General features: G+C 37.9%; 2 protein-coding genes across 2 annotated transcripts in view; one reads left to right on the top strand and one right to left on the bottom strand.

The window, feature by feature from the left end:
* Positions 1-1,663, bottom strand: part of LOC111330079 (protein phosphatase 1D) — a 6,556-nt gene extending 4,893 nt beyond the window's left edge. The window contains exon 1 of the mRNA XM_022934875.2: positions 1,294-1,663. Coding sequence (XP_022790610.2) covers positions 1,294-1,591 — 298 coding nt within the window. The 5' untranslated portion in view covers positions 1,592-1,663. The remainder of the gene's footprint in view (positions 1-1,293) is intronic.
* A 2,011-nt stretch (positions 1,664-3,674) lies between these two features.
* Positions 3,675-9,520, top strand: LOC111330077 (phosphoenolpyruvate phosphomutase). The gene is made up of 7 exons (XM_022934873.2): positions 3,675-3,812; positions 5,318-5,367; positions 5,698-5,794; positions 6,320-6,643; positions 7,366-7,553; positions 8,038-8,214; positions 8,903-9,520. The coding sequence occupies exons 1-7, from the start codon at positions 3,755-3,757 to the stop codon at positions 8,984-8,986; spliced, it is 978 nt and encodes a 325-aa protein (XP_022790608.1). The 5' UTR covers positions 3,675-3,754; the 3' UTR covers positions 8,987-9,520.
* The last annotated feature ends 430 nt before the right edge of the window (positions 9,521-9,950 follow it).

Here is a 9,950-nt window from a genome sequence, read left to right as displayed (position 1 = left end):
TTAAAGGGTGGAAAGAGACAAATACGGCCAAAACGAAAGTAATAAAATGAAACAAGAAACAGTTATAAGGCTATCACGGGAAAAACACAACTCCAGTACTCAACTTTTAAATGACCTTGAGTGACATTTGCTTGCGTTATGTAAGCTGATTGTTCATTTATCCCCTTTAGTGATCAGAGAGATTTCACAGGCCAAAGACTTGTCAATGTGAAGTGCGAAAAGCAAAATGAAAAAAACAAAAAAAGTGTTCAGAGCAGAATCAGCTGATGAGGAAGCTCACCTTGACACTTACTCAAATCAACCTGTCTGAATAAAATGCAAATATGTGCAGGTAATTTTGTAAACGATTTTTATTTAGTTTTGTCTATAAAAAATTGTTTGTGTGTGTGTGTGTGTGTGTTTTTTTTTTTTTCACTAAATATCTACCCAAACAAAATAAAATTTTCACCCTCGCTTAAGGAGGTTAAAACTTTACAAGAAGCGCATTGGCGAGAGCGAATGAGGATTTTTTGGAAAATTAGGAGGTGAAATAAAATGAAAACGATGTTAAGCTGCACAGCACTGATTTCGTAAATTTCTTCAATTTGTCGATTCGTGTTTTTAAAAAGGAGATAATGCGTGACAGATTGTTTTAGAAGCAAAGTTGATCGACAGGTGTCTGTCACAAGCCTACTTATAAGATTCAAAACAGTACAATGTAGATTTCACTTCCGATGTAAAACCAAAACCATCAGTTTCCAAACTTTTTTCCTTCTGGCAGTGCATCAAATATTCCGTTTAAGCCTTGTGAACAATTATGTAAACTCAATATCACAAATACCATGACGTAGCAATCATGCAAAACATTTAACTTATTAATCAAAATATTTCAGTTGTGTAGTTCTGAAGAGTTTCGTCCTATATACCCATGATAAACAGAGCGATTGGACACTAGCACATCGAAAATCTTCATATTTTTCAGATACGAGTTATTTCTTGAGTGTTTCGTAAGCTTTATTTGCAATGTAAAATTGCTCTCCCTTCAGGCTTTTGAGCGGCGAAAGAAGCATGTTTATTTTGCATATGAAAAGCGAACAACGGGATATAAAATTACTCTCGGCGTAGCGCGTCACGAATTTATAACCGAACTCGTAATTTTGGCGGAGTAAATACAAAATGTTGACTTATCTTCGATTTTACACCGCGATTGGGTAGAACAAGCAGAACAGAGTCGATCACGAAAGCTTTTCACGCGGGAATATTATTCGCTTCAGAGCGAGAAGGAAACACAGATCGAAAGTAAGATACGCTTACCGAGTTGTTTCCACATCGCGCAATGTGTAGCCATGAATCCGTCCTTGATAGCTTTTACAACGCGAGATGTTTCACCCGAGTAAAATCCCTTTTGTCCTTTTATCGCGTCCCATAAATGTTCCCGGGCAAAGTGAGCCGCGTCCCTTCCACCGTGGCCATCGAAAACCGCGAAAAATGCCTGCTCTGGATCGCGATCGAACTGCACGCGTTTAAAATCTTCCATTTCTTTCCTGCCCCCCTGGTTGGCTTGACCGTTAACTCGCACAATAATCTTCCTGGTTTTCGTTTTTTTGGACATTTTCGCTGTGTTGTTGGGTTAGACTGCGTTTGCCGTGCAAAACTTCGGCGAGTAATTTGTAATTTGCCCGCTCTCATAAATTATTCATATCTTTGTTTGAAATAGACAGCTGTTGATTAATATGTCAGTTCTTTTTCAAATCCGACCAATCATGGCGTGGAACAATCCGGGCATAAATAGTTAATTTCAGATAACAGCCAATGAACGCACCTGTTTGGTGAAAGAGCCTTCAAGCCGCTTAAACATTATGCACGCTCAAACTTGCCCCTCGACAAACGACAGAAACGTCCAACAGTGATGTCATAATCCACAACTTTTGTAAATGTACGAGCAAGTCTGCGCTTGCCTGGATTGTGCTTTAGACCAGAAAAAAAAAAGGTTCTCATAACATTCTCGAAAATCTGGAATTTCGTGTTTGTTTAAACTTGGCAAGATATTGAATTGCAAATTTTATTAAATATTTGTTCAAACTCGGTTTTTGGAGTTGAATCGAATAAAATTTTTCACGTTCAAAACTACATTAGTAAATAACAAAAAATATGTATTTTTCAAAAACTCGATTACCGTGACCATCTTGCTCAAGAAATTCATATGTTATGGAAACTTCTTAGTTGCCACTTCCAAAGGAAAATGGTTTCGCTCATATTCACCGATTCCCCTCGTAAATAAAACCCCGCTTTAACGAAGGATTCATCAATTACGAATTCTCAATCGAAAGGAACGTATTACATATAAACCGGTAACCTGGTTGCTGGCATTTTGCTGCATCATGTTTAGGTTTGAAAGAAGATGCCCATATTACATAAGTAGGAAAGAGATGGAGTATTTATATTTTAGTCCCGAAATAAAAGAGGAAAATATTAAATTGGTCAAGTATGTGAGTGTGGCCCCGGTTGTTTTTAATGGTTGATAGCGCTACCCGTGCCCTAGATTAATGTCTATTCAGATGATAGCGATTTATCCGTTTGATAGTGTTACTGCTCCTTTCTAGTTGAACAACTGGACCCTGAACTTAAGGGCGAAGCCCTCCTCGTACAAAACTGCGTCGGATCTCTCTCCCCCTCAGGGAATAGACCCCTAGCAGGACAAGAAAAACAGCTGATCAAGCAAAAAGCGGACTTGTGAGTCTATCAATAAATACACAATGCGATCAGGCTTGCCCTTTCCTAGCAGCAAGCAAGGAAACGTAAACGGAAATGCTTCTTATTGGGGCAACCCTTCATTACCAGCTTAGTAGTTCGTCGCACATATAAAAATAAATCAGCAAAAAAAGGCCTCGTATCGTCTCTGGAGTTCTCTTAGTGCTAACTTAAATTCTTTTCACTAACTTCTTTTGACTTGTGTGGCGAATAAAAAGCTGTTAAAAGGGACAACCCATATTTCAGTTCGTATCTTGGATGAATGTGTATTATAGGCTGTGCGCAGAGCCGTTGAAGCCTCCTCCACAGCCGCAACCTGCATGACCTTGTGCTACGGCGCTTTTTGTGTTGCACTTGAAGGTCGCAGATTCAAGGTTAAATATAAAGATGATGAAGAAACATGATCTCGTGATCTCAGTGAGATCGGCCGATGTCGCTCTGAGCTTTTTGAGATTTGCGTCACGGGACAATTGTATGAGTTGTTAAAAAGAGTTCTTTCACATAGGAACCCATCAAGTAATTGGCTCCTATCCCATAATCAAAATCATGCTTTCGTCAGGAGACAAGATGTTGCCGTAAACTTCAGACAAATTTCCACGAGCAAACCTTCTTGACTGTAAAAATTTAATCATAAAAATCATTTTATGTAATCTACGGTGTACCGTATGGGAGGGGAGGGAAAGGTGGTAAGAATCTTAAAGGTTCAAGATCGTTCCGCTCAGAAATGAGAAATTAGAAAGTTCCCGAAATTAGATTTTCGCCTTTTTTAAAAGTTCTTTCCCTAGCTAAAGCGCCCAAAGCACGGGCGGAACCCTAGTCTACGAACAGCCCCTCCCACCCTCAGAAAAATCGCGATTTTTTGCGAGAGGGGATGGCTGTTCCATGCGTCACAGGCCAATTGAACCCCCCACTACCCCACCCCAGCACCTGCTTTAGCACGCGCCTTTCACACACTAGTTGCTAGTCCTTCTCATCTCGTCGATTAGCAATTCGATTTGTCACGTTAAAACTCTTCGCTTAAACAATGTTTCTCCGACACGTAAACGGCCGCCTATCCAATGCAGTATCTCCCAAAACCACAGGTAAAAGCACTATTTGATTATAGTGGAAAACTATTTGTCTAAAAGTTTGTTGCAATCTGGGAAGGATCTGTCACAAAATATCAACCATTTGTACCACTAATGTTTTGTTTTGATGGATGAAGGACTGGAATTATCTAGGACTTTTTCAAACTTAGCATCTAAATTCAAAGTATGTGGAGGGTTTTTAGGGTGTATTATTTGACATTCTAGACCTTTCTTGAATTTAGAAATGGTTTTGGTTTTACTTCACCGACTTCGGAAAATGTTTCTAGCGTTACTTTCGTAATCGGATAAGTGGCCCTGTATTCTGTAGTTTTGCCGTAATCAGAGCGCGCGATCTTCCATATTCCATATCATTACTTGAGTTATTCAATTGTTCTAACAGTTAAGTACTTTTCCTCTGTTCTGATAGAACGATATCTAAAACTACTCAGAACATGTCTATTCTGCTTTTTTGATGTAACTTTCAAGAGATTTTACGAATAATAATTTTTTTTTTCTACATACTGGATAGCATGTAAACAAAACACGTGGTTAGTGAATTTGAAACCTGATGATGTCTAATCTTACACAATGATAAAATCACACGCTTACAACTCCTCAAGAAGAGGAAACTTTCAACGATAGCATGACTCAAATGATACCAGTCCAATTGTAATTGATATTTCTCTGAACTTCAGTTACAGACAGGAAATCTTTCACCACCCCCTCCTCCCAAAGAGAACCATCTGTATGTTGTTGTTGGCAACTTTAAATCGTGTAGAGAATTCTCAATCAGAGCATTTTACATCTAAACAAAAGAAATCTTGGTTTTGAAAGAAATTTCCCTGAACAATGTTCAAAATTTTTATCTCGCTTTGATGTGAAATCTTCTAGACAAGCTCTTTTGTCTTACTTTATTAAAGACTGCGATTTTTTATGGTTTTCAGTTTAACAATGTATCTTTTCAACATTTCTTTGAATTAAAGAAGATCATGGCATAAATTGTAGTTGCACTTATGAAGTTCATGATCGTGGAGTCTGGGAAAACTTTAAACCCTTATTAAACTTGACAATAAACAGAGGGTCTCATGTAAATCATAAGTTTAGGGTAAAATTCAATTTGTCAAATATTGTATCTGCTACTGCTCCTTGTCAAATTATTATTACTACAGATAAACATGCTAGTAACAGAGGAAGAAGTTAACATTTATTTTTTCATTCAGTGGGTAGAATTATGTCTGACCTCTCTAGTCATTTGTTATCCAAGAATGATTAATAGATAAAACAAAACAAGTCCAGAAATTCTGTGTATGAGAAGATTGTTAAGAAGGGGGACTTCGTCATTCTCAATATTCTTGATAACATACTTGTTTTCTGTGTTTCATGTTGAACAAGTACTCAGTGTGCTTTTCTCTTAGTAAAACCTGAATGACATTTTCTATCTTATGAGTATGTATTATATTATTAGATGGGTGAATTTTTGTGTTTCAACTGATGCCAGATTGTGAAAAACTATTTTGCAGAAAAACTTGTTGCCTGGTTAAGTTCATCAACTTCAGCCTCCATACCCAAGGTAATAAATAGTAAGAATATCAATCCTGTAACTCACAGAAGTGATTAACATGTAACTTCTCCCTATGATATCTAGAGGTTGTTCAGTACACAGTTAATGAGAATACTCAAACTTATCAGGTAGAAGTTGTTATGATATACTACCAAATTCTCTGAACTGATTTACAAGGAAATGTGAAGCAGCTAGAGGGGAGAATTAACAAACAAATCTTAAGAGTTAAAGGGGTAAGAGTTTATGGAGAAGGGTTCCATATTACACCTGTTACAAATGTGTGAAAGTAAGCACAAAAAAAAAAAAACAATTAAACATTAGTTTGCTTTTTTATTTCAGAAAACAACCCAGTTGAGAAAGATGCTGGAATCACCAGAACTAGAATTTATCATGGAGGCACACAATGGATTGAGTGCTAAAATTGTACAAGAGGCTGGTAGGTTGTCACTAAGCACTGGTTACCTGTGAAATTGGCCGGTTGAAAAAGAGGTGATCGTTGGATAAGTTTCTTGCTGTTGTTTGCTCTGTGGAGCATGCAAAATTTCATCTGGCAGCCAAGTTTCTTATAGCTACAACCCTGACAAGTAATCAGAAATAAAGATATATAATCAGCATGGCTCAACATGTCAAACCTATGTAGTCACTTAGGGATGATGGTTACTTACAAGAGATAAATTCTCAAGGGGTTTAGGATGGTTTCACCTCCAAGATCACTTTATCATTTCTCCTCCGTGTTGTAACCTCAGTCAGGCATTTCAATGAGAGCTGGTAATGGGCAAAGTTCACTATCAATATCAAGTGAAATTGCTGCCTATTTTTTTCTGAAATTAATGGTATTGAGTGAAGATTGAACTTCCATTAGCACTGTCAGTGGTTTCAATAACTTTTTTGCCAGAGCTTGTTTACAACAATCCCTGTCTTGTTTCTCATTTAATGATACGGCGTTGATATTATTTTGCAGGATTTAAAGGTGTCTGGGGTAGTGGTTTGTCAATCTCTGCCCAGTTAGGAGTGCGTGATAGTAATGAAGCATCATGGACTCAGGTCATGGAAGTAATGGAATTCATGAGTGATGCCACAGACATCCCAATATTACTAGATGCTGATACTGGATATGGTAACTTCAATAATGCTCGACGGTTGGTGACAAAACTGGAACAGAGAGGTATTGCTGGAGCATGTATTGAGGACAAGCTTTTCCCAAAGACAAACTCTTTATTAGATGGCAGAGCACAGCCACTGGCTGATATCAATGAGTTTTGTGCAAAGATCAAAGCTTGCAAAGGTACAGTACACCCTTACATCAATCTATACGTATTCTCCAGACAGTTTTATATACATTTCCCAAGGTGCCCATAAAGAGAAAATGTGTAACAATCACAGCTTCTTTAGTTAGTGATTATTTCCTTTATTCTCATGACCTTTCTATGTGATTCAGGGGTGATATTGTAAGGAGAAATTAGATGTTGGTCATTCTTAGAGCTCAAAGGGTTCAAAGTAGAGGAAAAGAACAAGCTCCGAACGGTGCTGCTCAGTTCTGTTCACTTGTGGTTGCCTTACAAACTTTAAGGTATATTTCAAGGACAAGGCTACACCTAGCCTACAAACACAGCTGTTTTCAAGTCTCTGGCAACTTGAAGAGTTTCTTCCCCCATTTGAGTACATGTAAAACATGTCATTTCCTTGAACTACAACCCACCTCAGAAAAACTAGCTCGTTTTTGTAAATGCAACAAAATTGCTTTGTTCAAAGTAGCCTAAATATTGTTTACATAATGATAAAATAATTTGAAAGAAGTCATCTGTGATGTTGAAGAGTGCAGCCCAAGTTTGGTAGAAAGACTGAGTGTCTAGAAAGCTGCAAATTTGTTGTCTTTGTTTGTAAGATTCTAGAGCCAGAAATTGCGATCATGTATTTATAACTGGTTAGAATCGATATTCAAAATAATTGCAGGGTGATTATAAACTAAATATGCTGCTAAATTTGTTGTATTGGATCTTTTATTAGATACACAGACAGACCCAGATTTTAGTATTGTTGCAAGAGTTGAAGCTTTTATTGCTGGGTGGGGCTTGGATGAAGCTCTTAGAAGATCAGAAGCATACCGTAATGCTGGGGCTGATGCCATCTTGATGCACAGCAAGAAATCTGATCCTTCAGACATTGAGGCTTTCATGAAAGCTTGGAAAAACCAGGTGCATTGATGACAGTTTACAAAATTTAATATTTGAAGGAAAATCGATTTCAAGCTGGAAAATTACCCAATCTCACATCTACTGCCATATCATAATGATACCCCTGACCCCTCCTAACAAGATAATTGTTCTCAGTCCACAACTTACAATTTAACTGTATAATTCTGGGGATGAAAGCATGTGAATCTCAAGAATCTGCATGGCAGAAACCTTTTTCATTGCCAGATGCTCCATTTAATGGTCCATCTCATCACATGGTAGAGCAGAGTTGCAAGGAAATTCATAATTATGACCCCCTCTCTCCCTCCCTTTTTTTTTTAGAAATCTTAGTTCTGCTTATGGTTTCAAAGAAGGAGCAATTTCTGATAAGGGTTTCATGTGGTTCTAAGGTTCTAAGGGTTGTTCTTTGATTAAACCTCAAGAGAAACTAAAATGTTTCAGAGAACGGTTTTAACCAGGTTTATCTTGTGACTGTTATTGACAGGGTCCAGTTGTGATTGTACCAACAAAGTATTACACCGTGCCGACAGACCAGTTCAGGGACTGGGGTGTGTCTCTTGTGATCTGGGCCAATCATAATTTGAGGGCATCAATAACAGCAATGCAGAACACCACACAACAAATCTACAAAGACCAGTCATTAGTTAATGTTGAAAACAAGGTGAGGTATTAAACCTTTACACCCTAACATCAGTATGCATATTCTCCATACGGTGCTCTATATATTTCCCAAGGTGTTGACTAGGAGAATTTGTTTAATAACAATCAAGTGCTTCTTCAGTTGGGAATTAGTTCCTTAATTTAATGACGTCAATGTGTGATTCAGGGGTGATACTGTAAGGAGAAATTAGATGCTAGTCACTATCAAGGGTTAAGAGAAGTGTTTGAAAAAGTAAAAGAGGGTGAAATAGTGTGGGAGGGGTGGTGGAGGGGAGGTTAAGTCTTGTAGCTGAGTGGGCCATGAGTACAAGTGGGGTACTGCAACATGGGGTAACTTGAGTGTCTTAACCCCTTTAGCACCCATGAGTGACCAAGAAAGAATTTCTCTTTACAATTTATTACAATATCAAGCAGACAAGTAATGAGAACAAAGAAAAATATCAATTAGAGGATTATTAGTTGATCCAATACCAAATTCTTCAAACAACGACTATAAGAATTGTATGGCAGACAGTTAGGAGAATTACCAATGAGATCTTGAACAACACAACACAATGACCTTGCCAGGGCTTGAAGCCAAACCTCACAATTGGTAGCCCATCACGCCAACCACTCAGCCACCTGAAGCAGTTTCTGAGTACAAATCTTTAGTTTGAATGATTGGTGAACAACACTCTTTTTCAACACAGATTGCAGCAGTAAAGGAGGTTTTCCGTCTTCAAAAAGATGATGAATTGAAGGAAGCTGAGAAGAAATATCTGCCTGAGAAATAAAAGAAAATAAATCCTGCAAAGAGAAATAGATTGTAGCAATTGTGGCCCATGAGTTTCGAATTGCACAGCCAGATATGTCAAAATTCTACTTCATTGCTCTTCTCATGAGACTTCCAGAGAGTTTGCATTTGGTTTATGGGCTGCAAGGAAGCTTCCAGTCCCCCAACCCCCTCCCCCTTCCCCTGGAAAAACTTGTATGAAGGCTGGTAGGCTCAATAGCCAGCTGCCTTAGTTTCTGGTCTGCACTGCAGGCATTGTTTAACCTTGACACAAAATATGTTCTTGATGGGGTATGGAGCATGTCACATCATGAAGCCAGACAAGGCCTTTTTTTTTTTTGCTATTAATGAAATCATTAGCAGATGAAAAATTTATGTCTAGAACCCAAAGCAATGTACTCACTGTGTAATATATTCCCATGGCATGATAACAATTATGAAAACCTGGAATAGCATTTTAATATATCTTAATGTGCTTAGAAACTAGCTGTTATGAATTCCTAGAATGCTGTAATAAAGGGATGATTGATATGGAGTTTTTATCCAGTATTTTATTAGTTTATTTGCAATTCAGCCCTAGTCTACACCAATGAATGATTTTGTAAAACAAAAAACAAAAAAACCATACTTTTTTATGCTGTTGTGGGTATCATCCATGGCTGAAAACACTGGTGAAAATTAAGACTCCTCATTACCGTTTTCCTGAGTGATTTAATGGCAGAATTCTGACAGAAAGGGGTTTAAATAATCTGACTTTGACAAGAGGTTCTTTCCATCAATCCTCTAATAAAAAACCACCCCCCAAAGTTCCTGAAATAACTAAGTCCCCTGAGGGGCTTAATAGAGGATTTACAGTAAGTAATGCAGACAGACTGTTTACGACTGCACACCACATTAGCAAAATGTGTTTAGTGACATTGCATAGCCCGTAGCTTATTGGACTATTACAAGGTTAAATTGAAGGA

The sequence above is a fragment of the Stylophora pistillata genome, chromosome 13 (assembly GCF_964205215.1).
Source record: "Stylophora pistillata chromosome 13, jaStyPist1.2, whole genome shotgun sequence".
Classification (NCBI taxonomy): domain Eukaryota; kingdom Metazoa; phylum Cnidaria; class Anthozoa; order Scleractinia; family Pocilloporidae; genus Stylophora; species Stylophora pistillata.
Note: the sequence above shows the minus strand (reverse complement) of the source record. Positions and strands in the feature narration are given on the sequence as shown.